Consider the following 22,148-nt stretch of genomic DNA (forward strand, 5'->3'; position numbering starts at 1 on the left):
GGTTTCTCAGGTGCACGTAAACACCTGATTCTGCTGTGATTTAATTAGTATGAATTGTGTGTACAAAAGTCAAACTCTTCCATTAGAGGGTCTAAGGTCTGAGAAGAGGACATTAAAGTCTTGCTCACAGTGTTTGATTAGCGAGTGATCTCTTGAAAGTGTTGTGCGAACAGTGGCAACACAGAAGCCCTAGCAACAAAGAGAAAGAAAAACAAGAACATGGGTTTGTCACTTCAACAGTCAGATGTTGTATGAGTTGCCGGCCAAGCAGAACAGACAGATTAGGAAATCAGTTCAAGTGTCATTCTATTACTTACTCTCACCTAGTCTCGAGTTAGAGGACAGCTCAGTGCTTCATTGTTTTGATTCATTTATTTATTTAAAGTCCAGTTTTGTCACAGTTTTGTCTGAGTACAATGATCCAAAGACGGCCTCCCCCAGCTCCTTCTCGTTTTTCTCTTCCAGTCTGCCATGTTGTGTGTTTTTACAAACCAGGTGTTTGCTGCGTCCCGTGACTTTTACCTGCATCTTTAGAGGAGAAATATAAAGAGGCAGACATTTAACTTCAGTGTTTTTGTGCCTGAAATAGTGAAGAGGTCAAGCCAGTTCTGTCTACGGACTCCACTGTGATTAAGGTAATCAGATAATAGCGTTCAATCGTCAGAGTATTGGCTTCATTGCAGGTAGAATTGAATCATGGACTTGCGTGTAAAGCCACTCCGTGAAAGTCTCTCTGTACACAGGAGAAACTGTGTATTTAAGGAGGCCAAGTTTACGTGAACCTGAAGCTGATGAACCACATTTACAATCCAGGATTAAATTTAGACTTGACCTCATCTGTTATCCAGTGGAGATTTGTGTTCTCTGTGAAGGCTTTCAGCTAGGAGACCCTCTTTTTACTTTTAATGGAAGTATACTTCATTTTCTGTCATAGACTTCAGTTCACGAAAGCAGCAAAAACATCTACAAAAGACTAAAGCAGACAATAAAACAAAGATCTTACTAGGTTTTCTTCAGCTTTTTAACTCTGCTTTTGTTTATCTGTGAGTTTAGCAGGAGAGAATTTGAAGCTATTCCTGGATTCAGATCTGTCTTCAGTTTTATAGTTTGTCTCAGGCAGAGCTGCAAGGATTAGTCGATTAAGAGATGAATCGAGCAGCAGAGAGTTAAATTAACTGCTTAGGTTAACATTCAAACAAAAAATGTGAAACTTTAAATGCCCTTTAAATGAGTGTTTTTGTACCGTCAGGACTGGACAAAACAAGACACCTCATGAGCCCAAGTCTGAACCATTAATCCAAAAACTAATCGTCACATTAATAGATAATGAAGATCATCTTTAATTGCAGCCCCAGTCTTATGACATCGCTATAATGAAATCTCCTCTGACGGGATTCTGTGGTGGCAACGTACACCTTTAAGTAAACAATCACAGGTCAGCTGGCGTCATGTGTTCACTCATTCACATTTGTCCCATGATTAACACCTCATGTTCACTTTATAGCGAGCTGTAAAGTAGAGTTTGACACTTCTGAATCGTACATCACGTCGTGTCACTGCTGACATTTTGTTTTGTAACATAACTGTAAGTTACAGGAGAAAAAAAAATAAAGGTGGAGCACAACATTGTGCGATTAAAGTGGTGATGCTACTGTGTATTTTTCTTTGTGGGAACACTGAAGCGATGCTGTGTTATCGCTCTGAGTTTGCTTTCCTACATTAATGACACTCATAAAAGGGCTTTGGCCTGGAACAATGCTGTGTTTGAATATGGCTGATCATGTGTTCATGAGCCGTATCAAGACCCCCCCGCGCTCGCCCTCGCACTCTCCCTGCTAGCTGTAGCCTCCCTTCCCCCACTTTCATATGTGTGTATGTTTACATTTTAGATTCTTATCAGCTCCCTTCACATTTGCAAACTAGCTTTGTGAGACAGTCCGCCATCATCTGGCTCTCTTTTTGTGCGGCCGTTATCCCCTGATGAGTTAATTCGATTCTAGTCTAGTCAAGTGTTACACACAGCAACCTTACGTAAATGAGACAACAGCATTTTTTTCCATTCAGGTCAGGCAGGCAGGAGGAGGATATGAAGAAAAACATGTTCATACTAATCTCTTTCATGGGAAGAAACAACTCAAGACTTAGATTAATATGAAGTTATGAAACTGCTCCTTCAGCATTGGGTTAAAGGGGATTTAGTCTCAGTGTGTAAACCAGGTTTCTGCTGTCTGCAGCTACAGGAAAGAACATAAAGACTTCCCTTAGATAAAGATTAAAAAAAGACTATAAACATGTTGTAATCTCAATCAAGGACTGAGCTCGAGGCTTTAATAACTGAACCAGACGGATCCAATCATTTCAACAAGGTGGAGATAAATACACTCAACCTTCACTGTTCACTTTACACTACACACTTTGCTTTACTATACCATAAAAAGGATATAAAGAAGGAGCTGAACCCTGCCTTTAGTCTGTAGGAAGATGCCCCCCCTCCCTCCCTCCAGCCTCTACTAGTACTACATGTGTTTGCGTGTAGAGGCACCAGTACACATACATGTACTACTACACAGCTATGTGTGTGCTGTGCAGACATCACACTTCCTCCGAGAAGCCTATTCTACTTGTAAAATTACTCTCAAAGAAACAGAATGTAGGTCAAACATTTTAGAGGGCTAAACCAACAAGAAGTCGCCATGTCCCTGAAACTGCGACGGGACTTTGACCTCTAGCCTATTTGTGTGTGTGTGTGTGTGTGTGTGTGTATGTGTATGTGTATCAGCTTCTCCTCAAGGTGATCGAGGTGATTGGCAGGTGTAAAGGGAACACGTAGACGACGATACCCCCGCTCTCCTCTCAGTTTTGGTTTTCAGTTGCAAAGCCTCTATTATGTGCTATGTGACACTTGTGTGCCGCTGGCTTGCTAACTGCCATTTGCATTAATGGCGGAGTGAACTCCACCCCCACCCACATACACCCCCCTCCCCTCTTACTGTATTACTTACTACCGCTACCACCACTGCTTTGATGGCTGCAAAGCTGCAGCAACAGGCTGCTCACTGGTTACTGATTATTTTCCGTATAAAACCACTGTGTTTTCTGTTTATAATTTATCTGCAGACGGGCTGTTGTTGACCTACATAGACAGTCAGGGTGGGAAACTGTCAGACAACAGTCAGACACTAAACACTTGTTCAGATGCGGCTGTGAAGTCTGAAGTCTTGGTGCTTAAAGCAGCATTTGGTGAACTTTCTTCAATCGCCATTTGTCACCCAGAACCAAATCTTGTCTTTGATGCAAACAAAACATGTCGTATAATCTGTAACTGTTGCTCTTTTTATTCATTTGGGGAGCGAAAGTTTTGAAATTCCAGCAGCTTATTAAAAGATCAGGATGTTTTAGTCAGTCTTCCAGTCTCTGCAGTTTTAATGGCCCTTTTTGTTCCAGGGGATTTGGTGAAGGGGCGTGAACTGGCTCCCAGCATTACCAGTTGGCCCAGTTTCTAGTCGTTTATCTAGTTTCTTGTCGTTTATCTGAACAGCAGAGCTTTAATCCAGGAGGGGCCCCTGCCCCAGCATACACACAGTACTATAGACATGACAACCTATATGAGCCAGCAACAACCACACCCACTTCAACCTGATAATGTCTGAATGTAATGTGTGTGTGTGGGTGGGTGGATGGTGGCGGCGGCGGCAGGGGAGTTATAATGTACATAAGGCTTATATACATGGAAGCTGAGGGAGGGAGAGAAACATACATGGAGAGAGAGAAGTCAAGGGACAAATGGAGAGAAAAGTGGAAGAGCATGAAGAGGCAGTAGATACAGAGAAGAGTGGAGGACAACAATGACGGAAAAACAGATAAAGACAGACGGACAGCAAGGAATGATATAATGAGGGGTAGAGGGTGGCAGTGGTCCTGCCGGTTGGACAGGATCCTGATTGGCTGGCTCTATGTTTGTCAGTAACTCCGGTCAAACAGGCATACCACTTTGATGATATCACATATTCCCATAGCTCTTTCATTCCATTCAGCTATTTTTCTCCTTTAGGCCTACAACTATTAATTATTAACATTATTCATATTAACTATTCATCTGCCTAAACAGTGAAAAAGGCCTGTTATCATTTCCCACAGGCTGCACTGACTTCATCAAATGTCTTGTTTTGTCTGACCGACCCAGAAATGTTCAGTTTACTGTCATGATAACAAAGAAAATCAATAAAAGTAAAAGTAAAAGTCTAAAATGATCAGAATAGTTGAATAGCTGATTAGTTTCTAATCCCTGCTTTCCAATAATGGAGCCATTACCAGCTTCTGTCCAAGCCGCAGGTTGTCATGTTTCTAAGTAAATATATTGTATGAAGAGCAAAGTGGACATTTGCAGCTGCTGGACAGCAGCCATTAAGAGCATTTGTCTTCCGCCTTGCTTCTTTTAAAGCACAGGTTTTACAGGTTTTTTTTACATGAGAGTGTTAGATTGAGTTGTAAATTGTTAGCAGAAAATATGAACCACAGTAGTAATCCATAGTAATAGTGAAACAAACTGGTTCCATAGTTTTCCTGTTGAGCCGTCCAGTTTCTATTTCCTAAACCTCCCACAGAGCACAGCGTGTTACAGCGTCAGTTTACTTCAGGTATTGCACTGCAACATCCAGCCTTTCTTTTCTGAAAATGCTTTATATGCACTGTAGCTGTGAGTGTTTAGATGGCAGGGTATGAATCGTTTCCCAGTATAATCGATAGATGTATCTCGCTGTGAGCCACAGTTTGCAGTGATGTAGTCAGGATTTGATGAAGGTATAAACAGAATTTAAATCCTTGTCAGGAATCTGATTCAAACCAAAGCCTTTTTCATTAATTTCTGATTACTCTGAGTACATATTTATTTAGGTTAAGATAATTATAAAGTGACATTTAAAAGGCCATCTCTTATTTGAAGTATTTTCTCAGTTGGATTAATTAAAGAGCATAATCAGACACATAATAAACGTGATCAGTGAATCTGAGGATGCACATTAGTATTATATTTATACAATACTAATGTATAATTATAAATATCTTGTGTCAGATTGTATTAGACTGTGTAGGCTACAAATCTAATATCCACATTTTATAAAATCACAAACACAGACACTTTGATGTGCTGCCATTTAACCTAGTATAAGTAAAATGACGGAGACTGAAACAGATCATAACAGCTGCAAAAAATTTGATTATTTTTGTATGTTTGTTGATACAAAGCAGACACCATGTCCATGTTTACAGCAGATACAGAACGAGATGTGAAACTGGATATATGCATTAGTAAAACAGATACTGAGAGCGTGTGAATACACTTAACGTGTCACTGTGGACAGTCAGCTCCTTCAGTTGGCAGGGAAACGGTGAAGCTAATCTAACACACCGACTGTAGTGTCACTCACACTGACTGCCGGTGTCATATGGGAAAAACAGCGGGGAACTACATCCTTTTTTCTATGTATTACAATCATCTAGAATACTAAACTTCCCCAGTATCAAACTATGTCACCACATCTGGAAGACTGTGACAGTGCACACACCACACCACGAAGGAATGTTGTGTGATTAGGACAGAGAGAATAAAGCAACACTGGGGGATGGGAGTTTTGGGGTGGGGTTGTTAGTTGGGTGTAGGGGATGGAGGGGTGGTAATTTCCGAGATTTATGGCGCGGCACTTCACGAAATGCATGCATCCTGTAATTAAAGCTCCCCCCTGCCTCCAGCAGGGCCTGTACATTAGCCCGCATCCCCCACCACCCCATGGACCCTGGCCCCTCTTCAGTTCAACGGTCCCCACCCCTCCCCTACCCACTGGACAGTAAGATCTTATGGCAGTTCGGCGTCACTAATGAGGGCTGTTCGTGGTTAGAGGCCACTCATGTCACCATCTAACCAAACTTCAGCTGAACCAGCCTTTCGTTTTCAGTTTCTCTGAACCAGCGCTTAAAGTAAACGCAGAAATCTTCTAGTAAGTGACTGCAGTTTCTGCTGAACCTGTAGGTGGGGAAAGGTGTTGTAATCCCTCATTGATGTGGTGGCAGAGCAGCATAGTGGTTAGAAAGTAAGTCAGGATTAATCCCAGTATGCAAATGTCAAATGTCAAATGAACATGCAGCTTCTTCTGCTAGACGTCTTGTCTAGGTTTCAGCACACTGATTGTTTTATCAGTCATGGAGCAAACACAGATCACAGGATGGTACTGAAAATTGAAGAACAGAGCTGCAACATTTTCTGGTTTAAGCTTCACCATTGTGAGGATTTGCTGCTGTTCTTTGTACTGTATGATTGTAAACTGATTATCTTAAAGTTTGGACTAGTTGGTCGATGAATCTAATCATTAGTTACAGCTCTGATATTGTCAAATTAAAAATGCTGAGCCGCGCAGTTTTCTCAGCGTTGCTCATTTGTATATAAGACTTTCATACTTTCTTTGACAACAATTTTTTCAGAATTTTATTTTTCCAATAATTTCATTAATGCTTTGTTCTCCAAATCTTTGAGTCCTAGGGTTTGTGCTCTTGAATCCAGGCGTTTATTGTGCAGAAACATTATTTCAATTTTAAGTGACACAGTGTCGTTAGCACAACTTACAGACCAATTCTAGAGAGTCTGTCTGTTGTGTTATTGTGACAACAGTGAAAAATGCCTGTCATAGTTTCCTTGAGCCTTAGGGTAACATCTTTAAGTGCTTTTTGAGTCTGACTAACAGTCAAAAACTCAAAGATAATCAAGATACTGTCACTCAAAACCATAATAAAAGCAGCAAAGAAGAAATCAGAAATGCATTACGCAGTTATTAAAATGGTTGTTGATTAATTTGTGGTTGATCTATTTAATCGCTTCAGCTCTTGTTCATATTTAGTTTTTGCATCAGTTATGTGCTGATGTTTTGCTGTGTTGTGATGTTTGCTCAACACCATGAGTGAAAAACTGTGTGTCTGTGTGTGTGTCTGTGTGTGTCTGTGTGTCTGTGTGTCTGTGTGTGTGTGTGTGTGTGTAAGGTTTACTAATGGTCTTGTCTTGTCTGTGGGCTGTTGTGTTTGTGCGCCTTGGTTCTATTTTCGGTGGTTATTGTTTGGTGGTGCTCCGTTGTACATTGTGTTTCACAACTTCACATTTTCAATACAGATTATGAAACTACATGACCTCAAAGAGATGTGATATGAAGTTGTTAAAACCTGTATGCTACGTTTGACTGTAGCTGAAGCTGTGTCGCTGCTCACTCCCCTGGTCAGAAGAGCAAATGTTAGCATTAAGTGCGTGCCACATTCTGTTGACACATAAATAAATAAATAGTAATAAATACACCCAGTGAGATATTTCACTATCACGCTGGCAAACTAGGCTTGAAAAACAACCACAGACTCAATGGTCTCACTGTACTCCCCCGAGTGGGTGCCCCACTTTTACTGCTAACTTTCATTGAACTTTCCAGAGCCCGGGGCCCCGCTAGCAGCTGGACCCACATCAGGTTCTCATCAGGCCAAACTGGTCCACGAGATTTCTCTTCTCTTTCCCTCTCTCTTCCTCTCTCTCGTCTCTTCTTGTGATCAGAAGCAGGCGACTGATTGGTCTCTCGTGACTGATCTTCCAGTCCAACGTTCATTTAAAAAGTGATCAGATTTTATTGATTTATTATTTTATTGTTTAGACGGTGTGGCCATCTTGCTGTTAGACATTGCGATGCTGGTTGTCATAGCAACTGAGGTCATTTTCTGCCCCCTACTCAATGCATCCTTAGGTATTGAGATTGTATTAATGGCAGCTGAGCACACTGTTTGCTTGTTTTTTTTAAAAAAAAATCAGGTCTCAAACTCATTTGTTATAGATGCAAAAACATCGCTCATCTTCATCGGTCTCCCTCCTCTTCCTCTCCACAGCTGTATGAACTGGACGGAGATCCAAAGAGAAAGGAGTTTCTGGACGACCTCTTCAGCTTCATGCAAAAAAGAGGTACGTTTACTTTGCATGTGCGTATGTTGTTAAATCATAAACTCTGCATCAGTACATCACATTTGCATCCATTCAGTCTCTTATCTCCTCACATTATATCTTCAGCCAGTGTCATAGAGAGGCTCTTAATAGTTGGATATAGAGGATGACCCCCACCCTCCCTGTCTCTCTCTGACATACGACACAGTTCTGTCTACTCATCTTTCAGTCAGATGGGTGGGGTCTTTATTCATTTCAGAGATGATTGCTTTATGACCGGGCAGCCTCTCGTCGTTCCCAGGCTATAACTAGAGGGAACACGTTGTATCAATGCCTGGGAATGGATTGGTTTACCTCGCTATCCTGTCGCACTTCTGGCACCACACACACACACACACACACACACACACACACACACACACACACACACTCACACTCTTATGCTGTGTCTGAAAACACTCTCTGCATTGCATTCGCACTGTGAGAGAGTGAAAAATGGCAGTCGGGAGGAAAGAAAGTAAGAGCGGTATCACAACACAAACGGCTGCAAGGCAAGTTTATCTGTAATTCTTATGGCGCATTTCAACAACAAGGCAATTCAAAAGTGTTTTTTTTTTTTTACATAAAACCTGAAAAGACAAAGTGTGACAAGTGACAAAGTGTAAAAGAAACACACACTGGCGTTCAAGTACAATTTAATATAGTTATCAAGGAATTAAGAGGTTAGAAAGAGCACAAAGTTTATCATAAGCCTCAGATTTGATTTAATAGAAGGCAGAAATCGGACACAGAGTTAGAAACACTGACTCAGCTGCCATCCACACTGGTGACACATAGCACCAAAAAAAAACCTGCAACAAACTCATCGTAATGCTTGTAAAATTGTGGATTGTGTAACACCCGGGTGTACGAATGCGTGCCGCCTTGTTGCACATGATTCTCTCATACATACCGAGCTTGTTAACTGACAGGTTGAGTCATGGCTGATTTAATCTGATCAGGGGGCCGGTGGCTGACACAACAGACATGTGCTCACAACTGAAAAACCAGTACTGGATGTTTACACTGTCAGAGCCACCACCGATGGGCGGGTCTGCCAAGTCCTCTGTGAGAATCTGAGAGCACCATCTGCAGGCTGCACTGATACCTGACTCCATGATGTAAAAATGAAAGATGAATGAGGACTCATTATTTAAAGTAATGTCATTTTATGATCAGACTGATGGAGGCTTTGTTTTCTGTTTGTCACAGATTAATAGAAAAGTTTACAGGTATTGATTAGGTCTCATTCCAAGGCATTTTGTCTCATGCTTTGCTATTAATCTGCACTCACGTCATCTCCAGTTTGAAGACAAGGAAACAGCCTTGTCAGATTGAGTAACATCAACCAGACAGATACTATACATGTTTACATGTTTTCATCAAAAATTAGAAGACGTAAATGTAAAATCCTGTCGTTCAGTGCCTGTGTACTGTTAGATTATAATATCTGACAGGCAGCAAAATCCATTCTTTACACTCTCCCCCTCATGCCCAGGCTTCAAGTCATTATTATTCAGTCAGTATTATGTTTCCCATGTCTATAAAAGGCCTTTACTTATTTACAATTCATTGATCAGTCAGATGAAAAAAAAAAAAAACATATTATCAGCCATAGAACAAAGAAAGCTTCCTAGCCTGGGTAAAGTAAATCTCTCGCATTTTATAGGCTGGTCAATAAACATCAGCTTCATTTTAAAATAATGATGAATGTCTTTATACCTCAGCCATTATTCTGAGTCCTGATCAGCTTAGATAACATGGTTGGCAGGCAAAAGGACACAGAGACCCACGTCACACTCTTATTAACATGTGAAGAAACACTGTAGCTACAATTAAGCACTATCTTAATTATGTAATGGGAGTGTGGACACTATGTTAAACCTGATATACCATCACTTATTTGTTGAACAGAGAGTATTCTATTCATGTTCTAGTTGTCTTTACTCTTTCCTGTAGAGGAAGCTGCATGTTGTTGACATGAAAAGCAGTTTCATGCCATGACAGTGTTGTATTTCTCTGTTGACCTTATTCCTCTGTGTGTGTGTGTGTGTGTGTGTGGTGTGGTGTTGTTGCTTTAGGAACCCCGGTGAATCGTATTCCCATCATGGCCAAACAGGTCCTGGATCTCTACATGCTCTACAGGCTGGTGACGGAGAAGGGCGGCCTGGTGGAGGTCATCAACAAGAAACTGTGGAGGGAGATCACCAAGGGACTCAACCTGCCTACCTCAATCACCAGTGCAGCCTTCACCCTTCGCACACAGTCAGTACACACACACACACACACACACACACACACACACACTGTTAGATACCAGCAACACAGGCCTGTAAACAAAACTTACAAGTAGTCATTTATTGGACAAATGGATCAACAGCTGCTGGTCATTAGATTTCTGCAACTATTTCTTTTTACAAATGAACCCATGTGTTTGATGTCATTTCCTGTGGTTGGGTCAAACTGCAGTACATCCTCACTCTCAGTCAGCTGAACCACAGATATCTTCAGTGTCATTTCTCTTTTATCATTATTTAGTATATCCTTATGTCAGGTAAAGCTAAAATCCATCATTCGATTTCTTGTATGGTTACGAGCTGGACATCATGACAGGGAGACGCTAAGGGTTTAAAGGGAAGTTCCAGCAATTTATTGTTGTATTTCCATAAAGTTTGGAGACTGGTAATCAACAAATTAGTGAACTAGAATCGCACTCGTAGAGTAGATCTGCACCAAAATGTAATGGGCCTATGCCCCATCCCTCCACCAAGTTAGAAGCAAATCAGTTCAGTATTTTTGTGTAATCCTACTGACAAACAAACAAACAAACAAACCAAGAAACAGGTGAAAACATAACCCCTGTGGTGAAGGTAACAAATGGTCAGACCAAGATATTCTGACTCCTGTGTATGGGTCAAACAGTAGTTCCTACACCTCCCACAGTGCATCTTAATAGCATCTTACAATACACCCTCCCTGCCAAACTCAACTCCCCATGTTTATTATTATAAAGCATTCTGTGTAAAATCTTGTCATTTTCTCAGACACAGAAAACAATTCTCTTATTACTCCTCACGCTGAGAGAAGTGATTTTGATGAGTAAAACTGATGGAATGCCCCTTTAATTTGACCACCCAGAAACCTTTTATGTCGTGTTAAGAACTGCTGTGACATTTCCAGCAGTATGCGGCATGTAAATGTCTCAGACTTCTCCATGTTAAATACATTGTGTTCTCCTCAGATACATGAAGTACCTGTACCCGTATGAATGTGATAAGAGGGGTCTGAGCAACCCCAACGAGCTCCAGGCGGCCATCGACAGTAACCGGCGAGAGGGCCGACGACAGAGCTTTGGCAGCTCCCTCTTCACCTACTCGCCCAATGGGACACCCACCATGCTGTCCTCGCCGAAGCTCCCCACGGCCAGTGTGGGCCTGACGGTGGGCACCAATGGGGCCTCGCTAACCCCCATCCAGAAGATCAAGAAAGGTGAAATTTGTTGATTATGCTGCTGTTAAAGGAATTGTAATCCCAAACCAAAACGACAAACACAAATAGATGAAAACCATCACACTCAGTTTCCCCCGCTCTCCCCCTCTGTGTGCTGTTTGACCAGAAGAGGAGGGAGGCCAGCCGCTGCCAGGGGTTGGTGTGGCTCGTTTGCCGGCAGGGGCCTTGGCCGGTCACTCAGTGGCTGCCGTGCAGGCGGCAGCGGCCCAGGCGGCGATGGCGGCTCAGGTGGCAGCTCTGGAGCAGCTGAGGGACAAACTGGAGGCCGGCGAGCCTCCAGAGAAGAAGATGGCGCTGCCGGCTGAGGAACACCACCGACTGCTGCAGAGAGCGCTGCAACACAACCTGCTGGCCATGACCGCCCAGATACCCATGAACATCCGCATCAATAACCAAGGTAGCGAACACACAGGGGAGCGAAAACGGGCAATCACACATGAAGGTGTCTGTGCTCCTCTGTAGGTTGAGGAAATTCCTCCAATATCGAAGGAGACAAAGGCGTGACACAGCTTTTTTGCATGATAGGAGTTTCAAAGTTCTTATTTTAGCGCATTTTTTAGATTTTATCACAGCTTTGACAAGAATTTCCAAATCGATAGTAGGAAAACCAGACTGCGCCATCTTTATAAGAGTAGATCTCATCTTTGCTCTGACTGGCAATATGAAATTTTTTCCTGGCTGCAGCAGATAGAAACAGAGGAAGGGTCACTTGGTTCAGCAGACATCAATAAAATTAAATTTTAACCCCTGGTGGTGAAGGACACTGCCTAAAGGTAACACGTCCTCGTGGCCTTAGGAATCTGAAAATCTATATTCATGTGCTTAGATGCACAATAATCAAGACAGTACAAAGTGTGCTCTTCCAGAGAGGTCTGCTTTCTTTCTTTTCAAGGTGGCAAATCAAACAAAAATCTGCATAAGTCCAAGATAATTTACAACCTTGACCAGCCAAGTTTCTGTCCTGTGGTTTCCTTTATGTTCTTTATTTGAAAGATCTCACTCAGCTGAGAATAGACACCAGTGTTACTACGTTACACCTGCTGCAGGCGTCATGTGGATTTTCCATTTAATTGTTTTACCCCAGAATTTGTATGAGCTGGGTTTCACATATTCTCACTTCTCCCAACAGTTAGTATCTCAAGACCTTCGTGTCATCTACCCACAAACCACAACACCCAGCAGCGAGGAAGTAACCCCATAGGTTGCCTATATGTTGACCTGTTTAGCTTATAGAAGCACCATGCTTGCATGCAATCATACAGAACATGTGTGTGTTCTCCGGTGTGGGGATTCCCTTCTGTAGGCACGCACTTTGATCTTATAGCAGAGTTTGTCCGGGTTACTGTCTATCTGATTGAACACACAAACTGTTTCTCAGTACCGGTAACACAGGTGACTTCAGAGAAATGTTTAACTGCATGTTTTTGCAAATTCACACAAACTTGTGCTGATTTGTTTGTAGATAAATTAAAGGAAAAGCCAGCTTTATCCCGCACAGTCTTTATATTAACAACAAAACTACAACAGTAAGTTAAAAGCTCAGATCTTTGGTTGTCTCTCTAACAGACAGCAGGCAGGACTCAGCCCTGAACCTCACCACCAACGGCACAAGCAGCATCAGCATGTCAGTGGAGCTGAATGGAGTGGTGTACACTGGTGAGCATCGCTGTCATGTTATGTGATGAAACTCTTTTTTCTTTAGGATGACTCTGTAACAGTGAACACTGTCAGACAGTATTTTCTCAATAGCTTCATAGCTTCTTGCTTTCATTTATACACGTGAAAAGTGACAGAAATGATATTTTAAAAAATGAAAAAAAAAACACAAAGAGAAGCTCAGTCCGAGCTCATTTCTTACTTTGGCACAGCACGGCATGAATGTCTGACATTGGGGATGCTGCAAAGCTATTCAGCCATTCAGCAGTTCTGATAAAGTGCACCGGCTGCTTGAGGTTGTGCTTCTTTCAGAGACCTGTACTGGAACTATTGTTCTCCAAGAAATAACTCTGCACAGAAGAACCGCAGGCTAAACAAACAAGGTCATTAGTGAGCTCTAAAGGTGTCGTTTGGAGAGAGGCTAGCAGTTTCCCTTTGTTTCTAGTCTTTATGCTAAGCTAGGCTAATTGCCTCTCAGCTCCAACTCCAGTTTCTGTTGCTTTAAGTTAGATTTTTCAAACAGACATTTCATTAAACAGGAATCATTTGTGTGCTGACTCTGTGTTTCTCGTGTCTTTTCCCGTCCAGGCGTTCTTTTTGCTCAGGCAGCAGCAGGGTCGGCCTCATCCGCTGCGTCTGGATTGTCCGTCTCCAACAAGGCAGTCAGCGGCGGTCGTGTCGTCCCTCAGCAGCAGCAACACACACCTACCTCAACCTCAACCTCCAGCAACCCGTTGTCTTAACAAACCCCCCTGGCCTTTCTCACTCTTTTATTTTATTTTTTGATTACCACGCTAAGTAAAGCCAAAAATCAACCTCATTTTCTACTTCATCTATGCCAAAAAAGAGAAGAACCGTAAACCGTACAGAAAGACACAAACTGAAACTCAGATCACTTGAAGTACACTATCTCAGGTTTTCTCTCAACAACTCACCTCTTTTGTTCTTCATAGCCAAAATAATTTTGAAAGAAAAAAATATTATCCCAACCGAGAGCCAGTATATGCTAAACAAATATATATGCACAACCTGTGAATTATTTATTACTGCATACATGTACAGATTATTGGAGAACAAAAGAGAAGGTAATAACCAGGAAGGGCAATGCACTGTTTACACACACAAACACAGCTACTGACTGACAGCGATGTTTTATCCTCTAGGAGAGAGATTTTTTAATTTTATTTTAACTTTTCATTGTTATTATTGTTATTCTCTATTGTGTTTATCATTTAAATCTTTAACAATCCTCTTACTGCAGGAGAAAGAATCTATATATTTAGAATTCTATAAAAGAAAAAAAAGAAAATATGAATATCCTCTATTTTTAATCAGAAAAGCTTTAAAGGTATATGTTGTTTCTTCAGGGCATATAACAATGTACCGTTGTGACCTCATTTTGTGTAAAACCTTGTAACCTTACTCACATGGCAGCCAGTTTTGGATCTCTGTGTGGAAGAGTGAGTCAGGTGCAGGTCTGCACTCCTGTTGTGTACTGAGATACACGTCATATCTATGCCGCAGATTTCAGTTTGAAATGGCTGGGATCTCAAGAATCTGCGAGGATATCGGTGGACTCTTATATTTGGTCCATCGCTGATCGCCACCAGAGTCCAGGCGGCTGATGTCCCTGCTGAACTCGAGCAGTTGTTGTGGTTGCTCTTCCTGAGGCGGCTGGCTACCTGTTTTGTTGACATAAGGCCAGTTTAGTACGTATCTATGCTCGGCGCAGGTAGAGCATCAAAAGTGGCTGCGAGTGAGGTCAGTCGGTGCCAGGCGTGTGCCAGACTGTTCCTGTCGCTGTCCCAGCCGGGGTTCAGGTTTTACGCAAATAGCATGTTTTCCACTGTTCTCAGGTTGTCCAACTCCACTCATCACTTTGTAACAATATTCCATTGGTCTTTTTCAATGTCTTTCCCTGCAGAAAGACCAGTTTTTATCTTTTTTATGACTTGGCCTTCTTAGTGGAGTGATTGTCTTAAGGTCAGATGCATGCATGTATTTGTAGATAAAAGCCCTTTCGGCAGGCAGGAAAACGCTTTGATTTCCAGTCTTGAATTAACAGAACTGTTGTGGAGACACTCACATGGACAATCAGGTGTCAGGAGACGCAGTCCTGACACTTATTTCAGCTCATATCTGACGTTTTGTTGGGTTTTTTTTCCCCTTGTATCATAGGTTATTTTAATTTTTTGTTTCAGCTTTGTGTTTTTGCATGACTTAGTGCTTATTCTGATCCAAGTGCTTCTTATCCTGTGCTGAGACAAGGAGTGGGTCCTCTTTGAGACTAACTCGCCATCTATCAAGGATAATGCAGAGAATGTCTTGTGATCCTCTGACTGTTTTTAGATGTCGCTTAATCAACTGGGGCTTTCTGATGATATAAGATCAGAGGTAATCATAGTTGCGGCTGAGCGCTTGCTTGTGTCTTAGTGTTTGTAAAAAACACCTGCTGCAGTTGGATTCGTAAAAGGTTATGGAGACACTGCGTCACCTCATAAGTAGCTGTGTCTCTGCATTTTCAAGTAGATCAGTTATTCAGCTTTTTGAACTTTAACCTGTGTTACCTTTGTGGACTGTTCGCTGTCAAAGATTGTTACTCAACACCCTTCCCCCTCCTCCCCTCTCCCTCTCCTACACAAAGCAGCCTCATTCCTACCAACGTTAGGAAGTAAATCAGGCTTTGTATGTGGGTTCTGTTCTGAGGCCTTAACGCAGCATGAGATGACCAGAGAGCGAGCGGTACCTCCGTCTAATCAGGTTATTTTACTGTTCCAGTCAAATATCACCAGATGGCTGTTGTGGCTTTGATTCTGGACTCGCCTCCCGGTGGGAAGTCGCCACCAGCTGCTACACAAACACTGGTCAGTTTTGGGAAGTCCTCCATATGCTCCAACAGCCAACAACTCCCAGTCATTCAAAAACACAGTCATCAGATGCTTTAAGTTCAGTTAAACAGGGAAAATAACTTAATTTATTTCTTCCGTTCTTCAGTTTTTCCACAGTGTTTGAGGACAAGAGACAAAAATAGTGACAGAGACTCGTAATAGGACTCATTATGTGTTTTAAATCCAAATAACTAAACTAAACTAGCTTTGGACTCACTTATTCACATTTATAAGGCCAGACCGGTTTAATAAATGCCAGCCTGTGCCACCTATAGGCAAGAAATGTAACAGCAGCAACAGTTTTGACCCGCAGACAAACATAGATGTCACCACCTGCAGTCAGTGACGCTACAGCTGCAGTCGATACAGTTGCTGTTGTATCTGCGCCACCTGTCAGCTACACTAACTAATGATCAGAGGCAGAAAAACTTGGGAATTGGTCTTTGTAGCAGCTCATACAGGTGCAGAATAAAAATGGGAGCATCAGCATGTCTCACTATTCTACTAATAAACAAGACTATATGAAACAGTCAACATCTGCAGAATACAGAACTTTGTCAAGCGTTTTAACAAAGCTCATTTTGCCAGTTTAAAATAATAAATGCAGCACCTCAGACAAAACAAACAGCAGTTATAAAAAAACCGCTGTTGTAACTTGTTGCCTGCAGGTGGCAGAGCTGTAAGTAGCCACTTTAAGTGCACCTGCATGTCTGAAACTGCTTCCCTCATAGAGTGAACACTAATGGACGGAAAATCAGCAGGCTAGCAGGACGACTAAAGCTAGGTTGAGCTACGATAGCATCTATGCCAGGCAGCAAAACCTAGATAAATGTTTCCTCCTCTCCCTATGTCTGCATTTTCTCTCTGGGTATCAGTCAACGCTTGTTAAAAACTGCAACTCTTGGGCTCTGACCACAGAGATTTATTTCAACCAATGAAACTGTTTGGGGTTTTTTTTATGTCTGAGAAACATTTGCAGAACTGAAACTCCGTTCTCAGTTTGTGCAAGAGTCTGTCAGCAGCCTTACATCAATGGGAGATAATACAAAACCAGGTTCCTTCTGTATTTATGAGTAGCTCACTCTGTATCAGTGAAGAAGTCATTTTTTTAAGAAGTCATTTTAAAGATACAGGACACACACATGTAGCCAGATACTGTTTACACATTGAATTTAGTTAGAGCTAGTTGTTGTGCAGCTGTGAGGTCAGCCAGCGAGACCGACCAGACCTTAACCATTTTGCCTTGAAATATTGATCAGGTTCTCATTGTAGATCAGAGTGAAAAACATAGGTAATATGTTGAACAGACATTGACTTCTGGCTGCTGCCATGTTGACAGTTGACATGAGTCAGTACAGACACACACTAAGGCCAGTCTTTACACTTTGATAGACACATTTATCCAAAGCATTATACAGCGTAGCTACATATTTATCTTGAAATCTTTACAGTCTGGGTCTGACAGTTTCAGCAGCAACATTCGCTAAACTAATTACAAATCTAATTTAGCTTCATTGATTTATTCTGACTATCTGTAGGCTTTAGATAGCTGTGTTAAGACTGGACGCTCTCATCCATCCTGCTTTAGAGATCAGTAACTACAGAAACAACATTTTGCTCTAGCTCTCTTGTACATTTAAACTAATTACTATAACTAAGTTTTATAAATTAATCTTAAATTAAATACATTTAAAGCCACGTGAAGTCATTTTGATTTCCAGGCCTGGTTTATTTATCTGTTTTTTCCTTTTTTTTCCTCTCTCTCTCAATTCAAGATTCAGCGATTATCTTATTAATGTGGTATAAAAACCTCAATTATTGAGATTTTTTGAGTGTCAAAGTTTATTTTGGAATCAGAGAAAACAGAAAAATGTGGGTGAATTATCTTCAGCTAAAGACTGTCCCACAAGTGATCCTCAGAGTGGAAACTCTTAGATTTTAACACTGTTTTTCTCCAGAAATTATTAAAATTTAATCCAGCTTGACTAAATATGTAGTTGCTGTGTTTGAAGGGCAGCATGGTCTCCACAGTAATGGTGGTGTATACATGCTATGTTAACCTATAGGTAAAATTTATCAACCTATAGCTGCAACAAAAAGACCCGGGGTGTAAAAAGAAAGAAAGAAATTAATTTTAAGCTCATTTGCATTACAGTTACTTTCTCCTCAATTTCTCTGTTTAATCAGAATCAGTTCATATATGACAATGTGAGAGGATGAGCCCTGTGTTTCTCTTCTCTCCACGTCTGTATCTCTTCGTGAGTAGCAGATGTCACAGTCGTTGGTAATGGATGACAATCAAACGGAGACATGCTGTGGCTCAGAGCTTCAGTTTGAGGGGGTGAGGCTGCTGGAGAAAGCAAAATGCAATCAATTCTGATCTAAAAGAATCAACATTGCTTCTTAAGATTTGACCCCGATGACCCCTCTTGGTCCCTGAGGCCACACTTAAGCACCCGCTCCCCCCCTCAGTGGATCCATGTTTATCGTATATCTATTGACTCAAGATATTTGCATTTGAACAGTGGATGTACTGCAGCTCTCTTGCTCACATCTTCAGGGAAGGCTGACATGTTTTGTTTTTTTTTTTTTAAATTGCAGCGACAATCAGGAGACATTAAGACAACACAGTATACCTCCAAAACACTTTTACATCCCTTAAAACCACAATCAAGCCCTGTTTCTACCTCAAGCACTAGAAAAGCTTTAGCAGATTTCTTTGCTTCAGCCGTTCGTGCGGGAAAAACAAATCAAAATGTTGTTGAAGCTGGTTCATAAAGAGCTTGGTTCAACTATGAAAGTGACTGTAAAGACCACAGACAATCAGATTCATCAGCTAAAAGAGACTCACCCCTTTAATTGATAACCATTTTAGTAATAAAGGAGGAATCAGTACAGTTGAGAAGCTGTAACCTCTGTAGTACGAGCTCCCCCTAGTGGATATTTTTGTTATGATGCACAATCAGTTTAGATTTCCTCATTGGGAAAACCTGGAGGTTTGGTTGAAGGCTGCAAAGACTCAGTGTCCTTCAGTATGACCATTTGTTCAGTTTTCATATCTTCTTCTTGTTCCAGTGTTTCCAGAGTTTTCTTCTTCATGGAACATTTAGATAATCAATTGAATCAGCAGCTTTTAGGAGGGGTTCAATGTAGGAATCAGTAAACAATCAATAATCAAACTATCCTGTCTTGTTTCGCAGTGTCTGTTGTCAGGCAGGTTCACAGATATCAGGAAAGAAAGACGAGCTGTGAAAACTGTCTCAACTCTAAATGAAACCTGAGGTTGTTTCTGAGTCTTGAGAAGCAGATTTTGGCTCAGGTCGGTATTTTTTTCCAAATGCTGCCTTTCTGTCGTGGAAACACCTGCCTCAGGTGTTTGTTTTATTTTTTAATCATCCGATTAGACGACGCCCGCACAAGACTGTGCATCTGCAGCTCTTGGCTTTATTTTGAATTTGTCAAAGTTACATTATTGTTGTGTGGTAGTGCAGTTAAAGACGCTTGGGTTGATTTATTTAAAAAAAAAATAAATTTAAAAAAAAGGAAAAAAGAAAGGAAAAAAAAAGTCTGTTAGTTTGATGCATTCAGGTGCTGTTGTACAGATCCAGAACGACTCAGCCGGACTCATTTTCTTACTGCAAAATGTATTTTGTTTGTCTTGGAGAAGTAAATGTAGTTCTGTTCAGGGGTCAACTCTCAGATCTCGGATGTCGGGGCTTCCTGTCAGCACGTGTAACCCCCCCCCCGTCACCCTCAACACGTCATAACTACAATGACTTTCAGGTGTTTTATCATTAAAACATTGCTGCTTTTTAGTCCCACCACAGCTGTAGTAAGAGCGTCTCGCGTGGAATAAAAAAAGAAAAAGAAAAAAAAAGGTGACTCTGGACTCCTGTGCCCCACATTGCTGCCGACGTTGAAAATTTTACCGGAACATTTTACGGGTTAAGGTGCATGTGGCGGGGGTTTTTTTCCGGGTGGGGCGGGGGGCGTTTTGACTGGACTTCGCCACTGACTTGACCTCCATCAGGTGGACTGTGGAGAAGGGAAAATGATGATGATGAGGAAAATAACAAGATGCCTTCTGCTGTGACAATTGTTGTATGAATTAACCTGTATTACTAAGATTCATTAAATAGATTATTTCTGAAATAATGGCTTTTAGGGCTCTGGATTACATCATGTTTATATTGTTTGTTTGTTTGTTTGCTCTTTCTTTGCTTTTTTTAAATGCTGTAGCAACTCCAGCACACAGAGATTACATTTAGAGCAGATTTATTAATATAGAGATGATGAAGATGATGATGATGATGTGATTGTTTTAGGGAAGCATGTGATGTGTGCATGTGTGATGCGTGTGTGTATGTATGTGTGTGTGTGGGCTTCACATGTGTCATCTTCAGAACTGAAACAAGGCTCTGTCTCGTGTCTCCTACAACTTCTTCTCAGGAAAATCTACCTCTACCTCCAGTCTGATGCATTTAACCCCAGTGAGGGCTCAATGTTACAGTGTAGTGGGATACACGACAAGGGCGCGAGGGCTGACACCGGGCTCCAAAATGAACTGTAACGCACCAGAGTATAGCCTAGTCCAGAGTCAGAGTTTCCTAATAATACACATGAGATTGTATTTATAACTTCACATTGGCTGGATATAAATATATTGATATTTCTTTTGGTGAAGAAAATGTTCATTTTGGACGCTGAGATGTCTCTCTCTCTCTCTCTCCGCCTCTCTCTCTGTGTGTGTGTGTGGTGTGTTACAGGTTGGTAACACTTCTGCTGTTTAGTTTATCTGAGCGCCATCAACAGGGAAACCTCCCCCTTTGGCTCAACGGCTAAATACTACTAGTACTACAACAAGTACTGCCTCTAGTACCACTGTTAGTACTGCAGCTCTTTTTTCAGTCTGTTCTATTATTGTGTGCTTATTCCTCCTCCTCTTTTATTTTCTATATATGATTACATTCTTCATGAATGGGATCCCCCATGCCGGTAACCATGGCAACAGTGAAGTGGCGGTGGCCAATGCAACTGTTTTCTTTTTGTTCATTGTTTTTTCCCCCTTTTTCTTTTTTTGTTTTTGAAGGGTGAAGAGCTATTCTTGCCTATTTACTCATTATGTGTTTGTGTGAATACTTTTTTTTTTTTTTTTTTTTTGGAATCTGAAACTAATAAAATATCACTTTTCTTAAATGTCAGCTGAGCTTTGGATGCTTTTTATGTATCCTAAGATGAGACGGCCAACCTGTCAATCAGTATATTTAAAACATTATATATTCCTTCCCTTTCAATTGCTTTAGATTATCCAAGTATTTGATTAAAAGACATGTTCCTTCATTCACATTGATGTTGACTCCAAAAAGTGACTTAAAACTCCACATCAGTCTTTTAACAAATGATTTTAGTTGACAGGAGTAAAACTTCTCCTGTGCCCTTAAGGTTTAGTACCCAGAAACCTGTTACTATAACACAGCAACTCAAATACTAACTCGGTTTTAATTGCTTCTACTCTGGACTCCCTGGAAAAGAGTACTAATACACAGTACAGAGTAACCTGGAGAAATAAAGTAAAATTAAACCACTGTGTAATTTTCAAATACAGGAAGTAAAATGTGAATTAAACAGAATCAACAAAAGGAAGATACTTGTGCTAATCACAGTGGTCATATACTGTATATTACTAGCCACTTAAAACATTAATAGCACTATAGTCTGTGTACTTGACTATAAAATACTCAATGACAAGTAAAAGTCCTGCATTGTCTGCAGAAGAGCAGAAAATCTGATTTGATGTTATATCGCCACTACACTGCAGAGGCACATACTGTATATATATGCACACAGATCCTGTGATAATGTTCACTGACAGGGGTCATCACTGTCGTAACAGAGAAACACGAGCGCTGAAGCTTCCAGTTATTCTCAACCCAGATTTTGCCTTCACTTCGCAGACTTGATTCAGGTCCATCATGCTTCATGAGGACATATTATTAACATCTGCTGTTATGAGTTAAACAGTGAAGTTAAACTAGCTCCAAGCAGAGAGGTCTGCAGCTGAATCAGGAGTCTCTCAGATCAGAGGGAAGAGACCAGAG

General features: G+C 41.2%; 1 protein-coding gene across 3 annotated transcripts in view; it reads left to right on the plus strand.

Moving 5' to 3' along the window:
• arid3a (AT rich interactive domain 3A (BRIGHT-like)) overlaps window positions 1–21,118 on the plus strand; it is a 46,924-nt gene extending 25,806 nt beyond the window's left edge. For 2 of the 3 annotated variants that reach the window (XM_018667476.2, XM_051076991.1), the window contains exons 4-9: window positions 7,906–7,978; window positions 10,078–10,261; window positions 11,238–11,485; window positions 11,613–11,903; window positions 13,073–13,162; window positions 13,751–21,118. In XM_018667476.2, the coding sequence (XP_018522992.1) occupies window positions 7,906–7,978; window positions 10,078–10,261; window positions 11,238–11,485; window positions 11,613–11,903; window positions 13,073–13,162; window positions 13,751–13,905 (1,041 nt within the window). In that variant the 3' untranslated portion in view covers window positions 13,906–21,118. The remainder of the gene's footprint in view (window positions 1–7,905; window positions 7,979–10,077; window positions 10,262–11,237; window positions 11,486–11,612; window positions 11,904–13,072; window positions 13,163–13,750) is intronic. The other variant, XM_018667477.2, reaches the window with a different exon arrangement.
• Window positions 21,119–22,148: the final 1,030 nt, after the last annotated feature.

The sequence above is a fragment of the Lates calcarifer genome, linkage group LG17 (genome assembly GCF_001640805.2).
Source record: "Lates calcarifer isolate ASB-BC8 linkage group LG17, TLL_Latcal_v3, whole genome shotgun sequence".
NCBI lineage: Eukaryota > Metazoa > Chordata > Actinopteri > Centropomidae > Lates > Lates calcarifer.